The following is a 17,491-nucleotide window of genomic DNA, read 5'->3' on the forward strand; positions in this document are numbered from 1 at the left end:
CGATATCCATCACTCCGGGGTTCTGAGAGCTCCTGGGGCCTCCCATCTCAGGTGGAGTAGAATTGATGTCCTTACTACCTACAAGGGCCGCTGTCCTGGCCTAACTGTCTCTCTGGACTTGGCTGTCACCACTCCCCTCACAGATATCTCCTGCTCCACCTGCAGCCTCCCCTGTATTCCTCCAATACATCTAGCTCTTCCCTAGGCACCTGCTCCCACATTCCATGCAGGCCTCTGCTCACCTCTGAGACCCCTATATCAAAATGTCGCACACCTTCACTCTATATTCTTAACACTGTTCTCTTTTTCTTCTTGGCAATGATCAACACCCAACATATTTCTTTTTCTGTATCCCCCTCCCCGCCCCACCCCACTCCACACTCACACCTACACCCACACACAAACACAGTAAAACACAGCTCCTTGAGGGCAGGGGCTTATTTTATTTCCAGGCTGTGTCCCCAGAACCTGCAGCTGCTCAGACACAGGTGTCCACAAATACTGTTTCAATCAATTAAACATGGAACAGTCTGAGCTATGAGAAAATACATCTAATTACTTGTAATAAGTTTTTCTCATCCATTATACAAAGAGATAACACTTCGGTAACAAAACATGTATTTGTTTTTATTAATTTATATCCTGCCCTGATCCCCAAAGACTACAATAATTGATAATAAGTCAAAAACTAAAAGGGCTCTCAATGTTAGTTGAACCACAGACCTCATTTTACTCTAATAAAACAAAATTAAAAATACAACTTATGATCAGACAAATGATATAGTAAGAAAATGGCCTTTAGTTTTCCTTATTGTTTGGGGTTGGATTTTGTGGTCTACACATATACACGCATATGCATATATCTATGTGTATGTTTTAGGAAGAAAGGGAAGTAAATTCTCAGGCATATCTTGACTTTCTTTTTAAAAATTATTGAAGAAGTAAACGTTAGCAAAGAAATTAGGATATAAACACAGAAGAACCTTAAAATGTATCCACTCCAGAGGAAGTTGACATAAAATAAAAATATTATATTCGGCTCAATTCAACAAATATTTACTGAGTGTCTAATACACATCAACCACTGAGCTAGGACAGTGGTCAGCAAACTGCGGCTCGCGGTTTGCCACTCTGTTGACTAATGAGTTTGCCGACCACTGGGATAGGGGCTTAATCACAAGGAACAACAACAGCCTGTAATTATTGGAATCGAGAGTCTAGGTCAGTGGTCGGCAAACTCATTAGTCAACAGAGCGGCAAACCGTGGCTCGCGAGCCGCAGTATGCCAACCACTGAGCTAGGAATATGAAGGCTTACGACCCAGATTTTGTCCTGAATGGGTTTAAAGAGACTACTGAAAAAAGACAACAGGCATTCACAAGCAAGGGTGTGAAGGATGCTGAGATGACTAAGGAGCACAAAAAAGAAGCCTCTAAGCCCTTCCTGTAGTTCAGGTAAATCATTTTTTTTAATGTAAAACATTAAGAACTGTCTATTTTTTAAAATCTCATGGTGAATCCCTTTATAAAGAAAATAAACCTTGTATGAAAAGGGGAATACAGACACGTATACAGACAACATAGATACATGTAGCTGACAACTCCTGTAGCATAAGTCAGGATTGGCTTAAAGGTGAAACAGAACCCTACATTATACAGAGACCACAAATACCAATGCTGCACATCCAATCTTCAAATAAAGACCTATCGCTTTAAATTCAAGAAACATTTTTTGACTATTTAGTAGAGGAAAGAGTTGCCTTATCTCTGCTTTTCCACTCGCCTCCCCACAAACCATGAGGAACTGCTAATGTCCAGAGTCAAGGACATTTACTGGGCCACATTCTCCACCAGGCAGAGCACGCTTCCTGCTCAGGAGAGGCCTCCAGGGAAGAAAGTCCAGCCTTCCTCCTCTCCTTGCTTGCAGTCGTCATTCCTGCACATGCCAAAATGACACCTGCCTCCTGGGCAGGGCAGGCAGGCAGGCAGGCCTACCACTCAGGCCTGAGGAGAAGAAGCAGGGCACCTCACTTGGCCAAGAAGCCAGGCCCAGGCCACAATCTTGTGCTGAGTCAGATGTGCACATGAGGCAGTGAGGGTGAGGACACGGGGTACCTGCACAGCTGCTAGATCAAAATGGTACTTTAATTCCCATCCTGCTGCTATTTTTTGAGAGGCAGGCTCTACAGCCACTGAATGCCAACCTCTAGGCCAGGGGCTGGAGGCGCAGGACAGACAGCAAGCAGCTGAGAGTGTACAACACCTCCTTTCTTTAATTGCAAACCACATAGACTCTGACTAGCAGAAAGAACATTTCTAATGGGAAAAGGGGGGAAGAGGCTGAAAAACAGAAGGTAACCAGGAGATGAAACAAACAAAAGGCCTGGTTCTTAACACCATGTGGTGAAAAAGTCAAATATCAGACCCTTGGGAGATGGGAAGTTACAGATGAACCCCTCCAGAAAGCTGAGACTCAACAATAAGCTATCAAAAAAGACCAGGCAGCCCTAGCTGGTTTGGCTCAGTGGAAAGAGCACTGGCCTGCAGACTGAAGGGTCCCAGGTTCGAGTCCGGTCAAGGGCATGTACCTTGGTTGCAGGCACATCCCCAGTAGGGGGTGTGCAGGAGGCAGCTAATCGATGTTTCTCTCTCATTGATGTTTCTAACTCTCTATCTCTCTCCCTTCCTCTCTGTAAAAAATCAATAAAATATATTAAAAAAAGAAAAAAAAAAGACCAGGCAAATGTGGGGAGGGGGGAGGGGGAAGGGCAAGAATTACACATCTTTTCTATAATGAACCAGACAATAAATAACATAGGCTTTGGGGGCCATAAAGTTCTGTCACAACTACTCCACTTTACCATGCATGAAAGCCACCACTGATAATATGTAACTGAGAAGTTCTAATGACATTTTATCTACAAAACCAGGTGGCACGTCAAGTTTGGCTAGGGAGCCATAGTATGCTGATCCCTGGAGAAGGTGTAAGAAACCTTTTCACTAACAAAGAGTGAACGTAAGAAAACCTTGTTGACCTGAACTCTGACTTGAGAATTCATAACCACAGGCCAGCTCTCAGACAGGGACAGGGTGTAAATTCAGATTAGCCACGAGACCCTGGAAACACAAGTCTAGAAATTCATATAAAGTGGCCCAAGGGAGGTGACACCCTGGGTGCCTGGAAGAAACAAGGCCAAATTTTCTCACACTCAAGCCAAGTTGCGTGAACTCTCACAGATATGCAAGAGCTGAGCTTATAATTCAAACTTTAAAGAAAGAAATAAGCAAAATAGCAAATGGCATAATTATATCTATCAGGATTTTTAAAAAATGAAATTACCAGATGCAGAAGAGTATGTTTAAAATGCTTTAAAAAATAAAGAAATTAAAAACATGAGCAGAGAACAATAAACTAACAAAAACGACCAGGCAAATGGGGGAGGAGTGGTAGAGAAAGAAAATAGGTCTGAATAAACCATCTAGAATGCAACAGAGGCTACAAGATTAAAAATATATATGAAAGCGTGTGTAATTGGGAGCCTCGGATGACTGAATAGGGGCTAGCAAATATCTAATTAGAGTTCTGGAAGGAGTAAATAGAGAACTGGAAAAGGCAATATTCATAAAGATAATAGCTGAGAATTCTCCCGAACGGATGAAAACTGGTACACCCAGAAATGCAAATAGAAAAAAATATCAAGCAACACGTTAAAAAAAATCCACACTTTAGAGTTATCAAGGAGAAACACCTAAGACAAAGAGAAGAAGGAAAAGGCAGATTATCTACCAAGGATTAGTCTGACTGCAATGTTTTAACTAACAACAGAAACCAGAATACAACACAATAAAATATTCTTCAAAAAGATTACAGGCAACAACTATTCATCTGGAGTTACTCAAGGAAAAAAGTGAAATAAAATTTTTTTTAATTTAATAAATCTTTATTGTTCAGATTATTACAATTGTTTCTCCTCCCCCCCCCCCCCCCCCCGCATAGCTCCCCTCCACCCGGTTCCCACCCCACCCTCTGCCCTTACCTCCCCCCACACTGTCCTCATCCATAGGTGTACGATTTTTGTCCAGTCTCTTCCTGCACCCCCATACTCCTTTCCCCCTGAGAATTATCAGTCCACTCCTTTTCTATGCCCCTGATTCTATTATATTCACCAGTTATTCTGTTCCTCAGATTTTTAATTCACTTGATTTTTAGGTTCACTTGTTTATAGATATGTATTTGTTGTTCCTAATTTTTATCTTTACTTTTTTCTTCTTCCTCTTTTTAAAGAATACCTTTTAGCATTTCATATAATAGTGGTTTGGTGGTGGTGAACTCCTTTAGCTTTTTCTTATCTGTGAAGCTCTTTATCTGACCTTCCATTCTGAATGATAACTTTGCTGGGTAGAGTAATCTTGGTTGTAGGTTCTTGCTATTCATCACTTAGAATATTTCTTGCCACTCCCATCTGGCCTGCATAGTTTCTGTTGAGAAATCAGCTGACAATCGTATGGGTGCTCCCTTGTAGGTAATTAACTGTTTTTCTCTTGCTGCTTTTAATATTCCCTGTCTTTTGCTCTTGGCATTTTAATTATGATGTGTCTTGGTGTGGTCCCCTTTGGATTCCTTTTGTTTGGGGTTCTGTGCGCTTCCTGGACTTGTAAGTCTATTTCTTTCACCAGGTGGGGGAAGTTTTCGGTCACTATTTCTTCAAATAGGTTTTCAGTATCTTGCTCTCTCTCTTCTTCTGGCACCCCCATAATTCTGATGTTGGTACGCTTGAAGTTGTCCCAGAGGCTTCTTACACTATCTTCAACTTTTTGGATTCTTTTTTCTTTTTGCTTTTCTGGTTGAGTGTTTTTTGCTTCTTTGTATTTCAAATCTTTGCCTTGATTCTTGTGTTCCTCCAGGCTGCTGTTGGGTCTCTGCATAATATTTTTTATTTCAGTCAGTGTATGTTTAATTTCTAGTTGGTCCTTTTTCATATCTTCGAGGGTCTTGCTAAATTTATCAGCCTTTTCTAGGATATTCTTAAAAAGCCTTATAACCGTGGTTTTGAATTCTATATCCAGTCATTTGTTTTCCTCCATTTCTCTCATTTGTGATCTGTTTCTTTGTCTCCGCATTTTCGCTGCTTCCCTGAGTTGGTAGGGTAGCTTTGTATGCTAGGTTTCCTATATGGCCCAGTGGGTCGGCCTCCCCAGTTAACCTGAGGTGGACACTCTTGGTGCACCCCTTTGTGGACTGTGTGCACAGCCTTGTTGTAGTTAAGTCTTGATTGTTGTTGGTATCACTGGGAGGAACTGACCTCCAGGCCAGTTGGCTGTGAGGATCAGCTGTGTCTACGCTGGGAGTTTGGTGCTGGAGACAGCCTTATAGGATTAGACTTGCAAAATTGCAAAAGCCTCTGTGCTCAGCTTGGATGGGGCGGAGTCTCAGGGCAGAGCAGACAGTCTTGGCTTCCCGTCAGCCCTGCCCTTGAGCGCGTGCCTCCAGACCTCTGCCTTCCGCAGCTCCCCTGAGTTTCCGCCTGACAGTCCAGATTCCCCCCGTAAGAGCGTGGGTCCCCAGGGGCTCGCCCGGAACTGGGGTTCAGTGCATTCGGAACTGGGGTTCAGTGCAGTCAGGAGCTTCCAACTCCCTTCCGCTAGGGAATGCCTGCGGCAACCTCCGCATTCAGTCTTCTCTGCGAGCACTCGCACGCGTGCGCCTCCAGACCCCGGCCCACCGCGGCTCCCCCGAGTCTCCGAGTTTCCGCGTGCCTTTCTCTCTACCTGACAGTCTAGACTCCCCCTGTATGAGCCTGGGTCCACGGGGTTTCACCCGGAACTGGGGTTCAGTGCAGTCGGAACTGGGGTTCAGTACAGTCGGGGCCTTCCTTCCCCCTCCCACCAGAGAAAGTCAGCCAAGCACTCAGCCGCCCTTCCTCTCTGCGTGCGTGTCTCCATACCTCAGCCCTTTGCCGCTCCTCTGATTCTCTGTGAGCTTTCCTCTTTCCTTCTAGTTGTAGAATTTCCACTCAGCCAGCCTTCCTGTGGTTCTGGATGATGTCCATTCTGTCTTTTAGTTGTAGTTTTGAAATTGTTGTGCGAGGCAGCAGTTTAGGTGCTTACCTATGCCGCCATCTTGGTTTCTTGAAATAAAATTTTCAAACATACAGAGCTTCCCACCAACAGATCCTTACAGAGGCCCTTCCAAAGGCTGTTATTTCAGGAGGGCACTGAATAAACCCAGAGGGCTGAGATGCAAGAAAGCATATAAAGGGGTCCATTTTAATCTCAGACTAACGCTGGAAGTGACCAGGCCCACTGAAAAGCTAAACTGCCTGCATTAGGGCTGTACTGGCAGGCAAAAAAGAGCCTTCAGAGTGAAGGAGAAAGTGAGGTCTCTGCAAATGTAGCAAGAATGCACAATAGCCAAAGAATCACTTCTTCCTCAGGAATCCTATATAATAAAAGGCTAATATGCAAATTGATCAAACAGCAGAACAACCGGTTGCTATGATATGCACTGACCACCAGGGGGCAGACGCTCAACGCAGGAGCTGCCCCCTGGTGGTCAGTGCGCTCCCACAGGGGAAGTGCCGCTCAGCCAGAAGCTGGGCTCACGAGGAGCGGGCCTACGCTGTCAGATGGACATCCCTCGAGGGCTCCTGGACTGCAAGAGGGTGCAGGCCGGGCTGAGGGAAACCGCCCCACCCCGAGTGCATGAATTTCGTGCACTGAGCCTCTAGTATGACTAATAAGAACTCTGCATCAGAAGTGAATTCTGTGCAATTGCAGCAGAAACCAAGCATCCTCAGCAATTTCATGGAGGACTAGAACAGTGTGGCCCAAGAATACATCTGACCAGGCCCCTACAAAGAACATCTCCTATGGCCACCAGTGAGGAGTTCCACCAATTCCTAGCTGAGGAAGACTTGAAAACCATCAACAAAACCCCACTTTGTATCATTTCTTCCGAATTACACATACGGTAATGCTTTTTTTTTTTTTTTTTTTTTTTTTTAAATTAGCAACTAACCTATTTTTTTCTTTTTCTTTTTTTTAAAACATATTTTATTGATTTTTTACAGAGAGGAAGGGAGAAAGATAGAGAGATGGAAACATCAATGAGAGAGAAGCATCGATCAGCTGCCTCCTGCACACCCCCCACTGGGGATGTGCCCGCAACCAAGGTACATGCCCTTGACTGGAATCGAACCCGGGACCCTTCAGTCCCCAGGCCGACGCTCTATCCACAGAGCCAAACCGGCTAGGGCGGTAATGCTTTTGTTAACCATAAAATAAACAGAAGCTAGTTCTCAAAACAAACCACTAGAACACACACATTACACTGGGAATAAGAGAGAAAATGCCACTTGTGCCTCATCTATGACAAATCCCCAATTGGAGCATCCCCACTCAGCTCCTGCACAAGTAAGGAGGTACTTCACACACAGCCCTTCTGGCTGTGCCCACAGTGGAGGATGCCAGGATGTAATGCCTCGCTCTAGCAGCAATGATGGGTCAAAGGGCCCTGGTTGGGGTGAGAAGAGCAGGCATGACTGAGCAGAAACATGGACACAAAATCATGAAACGAGAGAATTAGTGCTACCAATCCCATGATCATTCTTTCTTATAAGTCAGTTAAATCCGCATGGCCATCTGATGCAAAGACACAGTTCTCTATTAGTCTTCCCATGTGAAATGAAAACTGCATTGCAAATCCAAACTCCACCTCCAAGAATGTAAGGAAATCAAGAACTAAGAGAGGGTAGTGTCAAGAGATTCAACAAATCCTGATGGGTGCAAAAATGCAATGAAAAGAATACTTCCAATAAAATGTTAAGACCTCAGGAAACAATACTCACCAGACTTTAACAAAATGAATAATTGCACACAGCTAAGACCATATGCATATCCCTTAGGAAGTACATCTTAATATTTTATGAACATGGATATACGGATTTAACAGCATTTTCTACTATAAACAGTAGAACAATAAAACAATAAATAAAACAGTTCCAAACATACCTGATAACCCTCTTTCATGTATAAGTAACTCTTTCTCCTTTTCTATTTCATCCGCAGCACGATACATGTCCTCCTCGCTGAAATCACACCAAATGAGACATTTCAAAGCTGTTGCACTGACAGTTTCCCTCTTATCACAAATGCAGGTGCTTAAAAATTGATAAGACATTTAAAGTTTAATTTTTTTCATATTAATGACAATCTGATAAAATATGGGTCTTTCATCTTCGATACTTGTGTTTCTATCATTTCACTTCAGAGTTTCTCACTTCAAATGAGACATTTTACATCACTCCATTTGCTACCTGGCTCTGAGGCCATTTTAATTACAAGTCTATTAATGCCTCATCTGCACATGTAAGCATCTTAGCATGTGTCTTATCAATGAAGCACTGTCATAGTCTATCAAGTTCCAAGAATAAATACAGTGCTATTAAAAGTGTTCATATAGGTATGCAGGCCGATGGCCCATCTTAATGTCACAAGCAAACTTGACAATAGGTACTCTAATAACAACAATAGGCGAGCATCAATTATTACAAGTCACCAGAGCTAAAAAAATAAATACCTTCCAAGGCTCCCCCTGCTCTATGACCCTCATATTCATGTTCCGCTGAGCATATCCCTACTGTCCCACATACTCTTACTGCTGCCACTGCTACTGACTTGGTACTTATATAACAGTTTCCTAAAGAGTCTCTAGTCTCACTTACTGAACTAACAAGAACCTACTAAGTATTAGAAAGGGAGATAAGGTTGCTAGACAAAGATGATGGGACTTTTGGTTTTAGGGTGCCTTCTCTCCCCCTCAACTTACACCACAACATGACAATGAGGAGCAACAGAAACACTACCTTTGCTAAAACCACAAGACATGTGAAAGTCCAAAAGTGGACAAACGAGGAGTAAATGACGAAGGACAGGGAGCCCTGCTGCCTGTGGAAGGGCATCTGTTGAAGAGAAGACCAGTAAACCCTGCAGAACCCCAGAAAGGCCAAGTACTTCAGAAGGTACAGGAGACACCGAGAACTGAGACCAAGGAAACTGACTAATGTACACACAAGGAGTGATCAGACCCTCAATTCCCTATACTCCTTCCCGATGACAGCACACCCCCACCCTCACACATGACAAGAGGCTCCATGCACAATGGCACACAGGAAGGAGGAGTTAATAGGTCAATAAACAATAAGGAATTAAGTGAACGACTGAAATACTCCCATCCCCAATTCCCTTAGTTCCCCTGCTCCTTCTCCATGGCCTAGTACAGCTGGAAGAAAGAGGAAGGGGTGAGGGGAGAGACAGATGAAGGTGTGCTGAGAGAGGTGGGGAATCTAATATATCTGCTTCTCCCCACCCCACCTGAAACTCTTCAATGGCTCCCAAATAAGCAGAAAAGTCTAAAATGTGGACTTAACCTACCAGTCTAGCCAGTATTCCGTGATTCCCTACACACACCCACACCAGTCCAAGGTTTCCCAGCCAAGCACTTTCACAACCTGTGATTGGCTCTCCCCATTCCCTCTGCCTGATGGGCAATGGGCCTACCACAGCAGGACATGTACTATGTGGGGACCCTGCTGTAGAATGCCATGGCTGGAGTGGGAACCCAGAGTTAAAATGTCCTCACTGCAGCCCTTATCAGCCGTATGTATGACTGTGGAACTAAACTACACCTCTCAGCGCCTAAATTTAACCAAGGACAGTAAGAGTACCCACCTCAAAGGGTTGTTATGGGAAGAGACAATGTAAAATATTCAGCACTCAAAGTTAGCTATTCCTATTAATTCTCATACTATATCCATTGGTTCAAAGTATTAATAAACAATAATCATTTCTCATCCCCCTTTTCTCTCTAAAATAAAGGTGCTGGGGTATGTGTGGGCTGATTTTTTTTTTAAATATATTTTATTGATTTCTTACAGAGAGGAAAGGGAGAGGATAGTTAGTTAGAAACATCGATGAGAGAGAAACATCGATCAGCTGCCTCCTGCACACCTCCCACTGGGGATGTGCCTGCAACCCAGGTACATGCCCTTGACTGGAATCGAACCCGGGACCCTTCAGTCCGCAGGCCGACGCTCTATCCACTGAGCCAAACACATCAGGGCTGGGCTGATTTTTTTAATGTTCTGGGGTTGAGGGGTCATATTAGGGAAAAGGTACTTTCCACATACTCTGGCTCCAGTCAGATTTCAAGTAAAAGGTGTGATGTCACCCATGGAGCCTGTGCCAGAGTTCAAAACAAACAGAAACCAGATTCCCAGAGCCTATACATCAAACACCTAAAATAAAAAGTGACTAAATGTGTTAGTTCTTCTTTTGCTAATTTAATATCTTTCGGGCCACGTTCCGAGCTTGATCAAATGTGAAAAATTCTGATCCTATAACAGAAACACTCAAGTGAATCACTTTCAAAATATTACTAGAAGCATTTCTTTGGGCAAGCACTTACCTAATCTTGTCCTCGGTTCTCTCGTCTTCATAAAGAGAAGACTGGATAAGATCTAAATGACCTACATCATCTCATAGTACTCATAAACTAATTAGTAAAATTCTGCAGCACACCAAAAAATGTATTTTTTGCCAATCTGACAAAAAAAATAGGTATCATTTTGATTGTTTCACACTGGACAGCTACTCTTGTGTTGGCTGTTGTCAGTTTTTTATTTGACAATCTGAAGGAGAAGAGGTCAGTGCCCTTGACAAAATAGGTATCACATGTTTTAAAATTCCTGAGGCACCAGGTTGAAAATCGCTGATCTACATGGTTCCTCTTCCAGTTCTTACTTCTAACAGACCAGGAATCTATTAGTCGTTAAACATTCTACCTCCGGGGAAATTCTGTAGCTGTGCTACATGCACATTTGGCTATACTTTGTCCTCTTCCTTTTCAATCTACAAAGTAACCAAAGTGCAATCGCAATACCAGTGCCCAGATGGGGTTCTCTGAACAAACATTTCTCAGTCCAGTCACAAATACAAATTTCCACAAAGGCCAACAAGAGAGGAACGGAAAGAAATCAAAGGGAAGACAGAAACAGAAAGTGAGATTATCTATATAATAAAAGCCCAGCAACCGTTATAGAGGAACGACCAGAACGACTGGTCGCTATGACGCGCACTGACCACCAGGGGTCAGACGCACAACGCAGGAGCTGCCCCCTGGTGGTCAGTGCACTCCCACAGCTGGAGCGCCGCTCAGCCAAAAGCCAGGCTCACAACTGGCAAGCACAGCAGCAGTGGCAGGAGCCTCTCCCACCCCCACAGCAGCGCTAAGGAGCAGCAAGCCGAGCAGTAAGGAGCAGTGAGCAGGCGGGCGGCAAGGAGCAAGGGGTCCCGCCCAGAGAGGGCGCAGGCCAGGCTGAAGGACCCCACCCCGCACCCAATGCATGCATGAATTTCGTGCACGGGGCCTCTAGTTGGAAATTTTTTAAAAGGCAGTGTTTCAGGATATACAAAAGAAACAAAGCAGAAATTGATGAACGGGGCCCAGAGTATATTCAAATTAGTTTAGCCACAACTAGATTTCATTCAGATCTCGTGCACAAATATTTGCTAACTTCCATGGCCACCAAGGACACTTGCTAGTTTTCTAAGGTCACCAAGAAAATTGTAACATGGCCTTTAAAGGCCATCTTAAAAATTATCCTAAAGCTGTATTTCCTTGTAGAGAAGGTAATTTTTAAGTTTAAGCAATAAAGCTCAATCAGTATGTTAAAAAACAAGACATTTAATAGCCAAAATAAGATATTTATTCAACATAAGCACTACCAACTAGAAAGAGAGAGATGTGTGAGAGCAAGAAAACTAATTTAAGAAAATACTTCACTCAATAAACTTTTGTTTTAAACTTTTTAAATATCAAAATATTAAAGCTGAAAACAACAAAAATGAAATTTTATTTAAAGCTGTGAATCTAAAATAGCTAGAGGTCTGAATTTTTGTTACGGGAAAGGAAAACAGTGAAATAATAATAGGAAAAGGATATTAAATGATAAATAAAATGTTACCGTTTCAGAAATGTGCCAATCTTTTGTAAGTGCCAAATGGGGGAGGGGGGCATGTCTACCATTTGGCACAAAAGAGGCCACTGAAGCACACAGACTTAAATGATTACCACAGCAAAGTTCCCTCCGGAACTAGTACCAGCAAAGAAAAGTAAGACAAAGTCATAAATGTGACTTGATTTCCTAGGGACCATGGCATGTGAATCACACGCAATTATACAGTTGAATTAAATTTTAAAACCAAACTGTTAGCAACTCCTCCTTAGAAAATGTTTAGTTTAGCACCATAATGTTATTTTAAAGTGTGTATATTCAAGTTCCCATTTTCTCTTATGCTAGAGGTAACATATTTTATTAATATTAAGGCAACATACACCATTGAGAAAGTTACATGAGATTGCATTCTAAATTATAAGCTTCCTCTTGCTGTTCAAAGACCTATATAACAATACATTTTTGAAAACTTAATTTAAAAATGCTTACTACATAGAAACAAAATTACACTATTCCTAAAAACAAAAGCTATAAACTAAAAACACAGAGCTCAGTGAAGCAGAACACATTTTGTGAAGCCAATTTTTCAATTTCTGATACAAGTAAGATCTAACATGAAAAAAGTCAATGCTGACATATATGCAAAGCTAACAAGACAGCATTTTAATCCCTCACCATTATGAACACTTGCACCAACTTCCCCTTGTCTAAAAAAGCTAAGATGAAGATGATTTTGTTCAGCTCCCTTAACTTGAACACTGCAGTTCATGCTTAACCTGGCCTGTCATGGGAGACTAGTGGCCCAGGCAGTGTTGGTGAGACAGTGTCAACCACTGTGACACCAATGCACCTTCCCACACAGGAAAAGCAAAGACCATTCAACCGAGCCTTTCTCCACCGCTTACCAGTTGTAGAGATGGGTGGACAACACATCAAATGCAGGAAAGTACCAGCACCCAGGCCAAAATTCCACCACCCTTCTGAAACTGGACTTTCCATTACTGGCTCATGATACTCCACGCGACTTCCAGAGGTATATGGGGACGACCCTGAACCCTCAGCAGTGAGGCTTGATTCTCAAAGATATCTAAGCCCTAAGAAGCTGGCTCTACATCCAGGTGAGGGAAGGGGCAGGCAGGTGGGCATAGCTGAAACCCCATCAAATATAGCCCCTAGAAGCTCCTGAGGTGTGAGCTGGGTGGGAAAACACACTAGCACAGTAGTATATTTAGCAACACCCAAGAACAATGTTTTAACAATTAGTTGTTATTCACAGATCTTTTGAGAAGCCACAGCTCATCAGAATCTCAGCCCAGAAACACATAAATACACATAAAGAGTTGCCTTCAATTTGAGGAGTTCACAGACATGCTCCCCCTACCCACCCACAGCCAGCCCAGGGACCGCAGATTCAAACCCTGTCCCACCACGAGGCAGGTGGGCAGAGAAGAGCCACAAAGCAGTCTCGCTTCTCACTTCCCTAAGCGAAGGCATGGACATAGCATAAGTTTCAAATGTAGGACTGAGCAGGAGATGAAGCATAAGAGACCTGCTGATGATACAAGCAATGAAGATGCGTCCAAAAAAAAAAAGCCAACTGAATCTGATCTGACCTACCAGGTATTTAAATGGGGCTCCTTCAGGAGCCCCATTCTCAGGGCTTAAGGGGGGTGGGGTAGGATGCCAGTCAACCTCAAAAGAGCTAAGAAGGAAAGAAAAGAAGGGAGAGAGGGATGAAGGGGGAAAAGATTCACAAAGTAGCTTATCCATTTGGTTTTTGTGTCATTCTTTGTACTTCTCTCCCTTAGGAAATGCAGTGAACTTAGTCTAAAGCAGCAATTTTCAAACTTTTTCATCTAATGGCACACCCAACTAATTACTAAAATTCTTCGGTACATCAAAAAAATACATTTTGCTGATCTGAAAAAAAAAAAAAAATACATATAATTTTTTTTTTAAATCATCTACACTGGATGCTATTGTTGTATTGGCTGCTATTATTTTTTTCTTTAATCCTCACCTGAGGATATGCTTTTTGATTTTAGAGAGAGGAAAAGGGAGAGGAAGAGAGAGAAAGAGGGAGTGGGGGGGGGGAGAGAGAGAGAGAGAGAAACATCGATGTGAGAGAGAACACTGATGAGTTGCCTTCTGTACCCGAAACCTAGGTATATGGGACAATGTTTCAACCAACTGAGCCACACCGGCCAGGGTGGCTGTTGTCATTTTTTTCATTTGATAATCTAAGGGGAAAGAGGTCAGTGCTTTTGACTCAATAGTCAAATATTGCAAGTTTTAAAAATTCTTGCAGCCTACCGGTTGAAAATCGCTGGTCTAAAAGAATCAGTATCTTACAGCACTGCCTAAGTAATGATCCATCCCTTCCCATATGTATCACTGCACACTTCAAAGAGACATCTGAAATGATTGATGGCTATAAAGTTGGGCTATGGTTTGTACTCATAATTACTGTCTATAGAATGCATTAAAAATGACTGCAAGGTATCTCAAAACATCTGTAGTTTTATGCTATTTCATATATTCAGGTACAAATATTTTATTCAAATTCCTGTGCAGGGCAAACCCAATTCTTAGGTTGAGAAGAACAGAGTTGGCTCCAATGACAGAAAAACACACTTTAAAAGTATTTTAGGTTGTAATTCAGACATTACACTGTTTATTTAAATCTTTACCCAACCATTAGGTTGCATATTTCATCATATAAGAACTGATGTGCACACATTATATTGCAAACTATAAAATAAGCAGTTTATAAGATGCAGTTTCTCTAGCCCTTAAGAAAATATCACAGAGCAAACAGAAATAGCCTCACTGCCTATATAATTGGCAAGAAAGCTCAAAAATATAAGATGTGATGTTCGGCAGTTGGTGACACCTTAAGTTATCTTCACCTCCTTTCCTTGCTCCCTCTTGTTCTCTTATGAGTTAAAGAGAATAAGATCATCGACAACAAAAGCAGGAAGAAAAAGAAATTAAGCTCTAAATAAACTACAAAATGAAACATCTAGTCCAGGAAAACAAAAATCTGAAGTTTGCTGTCTTAATTCATGTCCCTCTGCCTGCTTTGCTGAGGAAGCCAGAAAGAGACTGGAGGAGGTTCCCACCCAGGCATCAGGGAACTTGGCCTTGAAACCTACTCCCTGTGTCTCCCTGGGCAAGCTGTACCTATCGATCTGCAACTCAGTTTCCTAATGTGTAAAATGACAAACCTAGGCTGAGCTTTTTAGGTTCCTTTCAGCTCTAAATCTATAATTCTACTGGCAGAAGACAGAAGAGGCCACAAGACCTTTTCATCAGGAAGGAGCGCTCCTTCCACACCATGACCCATTTCCCACAGACTCTGGGAACCACACGCAGCAGGAAAAGTTGCCAAATAACTATGTATACTTTCGGGAACATAACGCTCACTTCATAATTTCTGCATCACCCAGGGGACACGAAACTGCTCTGCAGAGGCTGAGGAGCAGCATCTGAGCACCAAGGCCATTAGATGGGGGCAGAAGTGAGGTGGCAGCAGTTAGGCACCTGCATGGGCTTGGGGGGGGGGGGGATAGAGGGGGGAGGGGGGAGAGGCAGAAGACGCTCCTATTTTACAGGCTGCAGAGTCTGAGATCTCCAACTCAAGGAGCAAAATTGAAACCACAGGTCACATCAGCTCACACATGGACCTGTTATGGGTTTCAATTAAAAAATATGTATTTTAAAGTCAGGACATTTCAGATAAAAGTCCGAATATCCGTTTGTTTTTTAATATAGAAAGGCCAACTTATAGGCTGAAACTTAGACTACCCCCAACAGAGAACACCTACCTGGCCAGCTTTACCAAGGTTACCTACCTCCTCACTCCTGGGGGCCAGAGTTTGAAACCTCCTACTCTAAATACTTCCCAGTGGCCATTCATTAAGTGTGGATAATTACATCGAAAAGGGTTTGGGTGCTCAATAAATGAGAATGCCATAGCCCATGGTAAAGAACCACGCAAAGGAGAGTATTACAATACACTAGCTGCATAACAATCCTGCAAAGGACTCCTTTTTAGGAAATGCAAAACTTTATATTTTTAAAAAAGCATTTAAACACACTTTAAAATTCTGTTTTCCTGCCAATTACGTTATCTGTCAAACCGGTTGTCGGAATGCTTTACTCAATTTGGGAATTCAAAGGCATTTACATGTGGTTAGAGCTTGGAAAGTGTAGAAAAGTTTCAGCCTTCAACTGTGTATTCTGCTTCCACCCCCATCCCCTCGCAGAACCTATAAACGCTTCTGATTGATGCCGCTTTTTCACAGTTCCGTAAGGAATGGATCTAACCCGCGCTCCCTTCCGTATTTAAAACTAAATGGGGATAGCTGGTAAGCCGTTAACAAGCAACCAGATTGGATCAGACTCCGCGCGAAGTCTAGCAACAGGTGGGACGCTCATCAAGCGGCGACCAGCCTTCAAGAACACACCTGCCGCATGGCTCCATTTTCCTACCAGGTTGGAGGAAAAATCCACTGGGTGTTGTTATAATACAGTACGCTTCTCGGGTTTGTTTCCCAAGTTTCTGGCGCTTTCTTAACTTCAGAGTTTTGCAGATAGACAATAAACGGGGGAGGAGGCACTAGGTGACCATAACTGGGAGAGGGTCCCTCCGGAAAAAACCTTTGTACTCTGGTTACAACTGTCTTCAGACGCCGCTGCCCCGACTACCTCACTTAGAATCGAGGGTACGCAGGGCCCTCTGCCGGCTGCTTCCCAGCCCACCCCATCCCACGCCCAGCCTCCCGGAGGGGACCGAGCCCTGTGCCCCCTCCCACCGCCCGCGCTCTGCGACTTACTGCTCTGCCGGGCACCGCACCGCGGCCCGCGGCTGCCCGCTGGCCGCCGACTTCCCGCCTTCCCGCGGGGCGGCTCTGCCGGGGCCCGGAGACACGGCCCCCGCCTCCCGCGCCAGCTTCTCGGCACGGCTTGCGCCCAACCAGGCTCCCGGCTGGGGCATGGTCTCCCGACTCATGGGGCCGCCGAGGACGACGGCGGGGCCGCAGGGGGTCAGCGCCTCCGAGCGATCCGGGGCCCCTGCCGTCGGGGCGCCCGGCCGTGGCCGCCGCTGCTCTGCTGCCCGCCGGCTTCCGAGGCTACCCACGGCGCTTCCGCGCGCGTCACCGCCGCCCGCCCCGCGGCCTCTGACCCTCGCCGAGGGGGCGCGGCCCGTGAAGGCGGAGAGTCCAGGGGGCGGAGCCTGCGCCTGCGCGGCAGAGCGCGACGTGGAGGCGTCCGAAGCGGCGTCGCCACCGCGCATGCTCCGCCCCCTGGAGCGGTCACTTTGCCCCGCAGCGTGTGGTGCGCCTTCCTTTTTTGGGGGGTCGGGGGCAGCCCCGGGGGAAAGAAGAGGGGAAGGACTGGGAGCCCAGCGGGACGCGTCCTCGGTGAGGAGGAGGAGGGAAACCGGCCCGAGGTGTGAAGGACACTGACGTGTTT

General features: G+C 44.4%; 1 protein-coding gene across 1 annotated transcript in view; it reads right to left on the reverse strand.

Annotated features, from left to right (window-relative positions):
• Positions 1-17,197, reverse strand: part of OTULIN (OTU deubiquitinase with linear linkage specificity) — a 36,699-nt gene extending 19,502 nt beyond the window's left edge. The window contains exons 1-2 of the mRNA XM_080680354.1: positions 16,852-17,197; positions 8,010-8,086 (exon numbers count right to left, since the gene is read on the reverse strand). Of these exons, the coding sequence (XP_080536480.1) occupies positions 8,010-8,086; positions 16,852-17,027 (253 nt within the window). The 5' untranslated portion in view covers positions 17,028-17,197. The remainder of the gene's footprint in view (positions 1-8,009; positions 8,087-16,851) is intronic.
• Positions 17,198-17,491: the final 294 nt, after the last annotated feature.

This window comes from Plecotus auritus (assembly GCF_963455305.1).
Source record: "Plecotus auritus genome assembly, chromosome: 7".
NCBI classification, from domain to species: Eukaryota; Metazoa; Chordata; class Mammalia; order Chiroptera; family Vespertilionidae; genus Plecotus; species Plecotus auritus.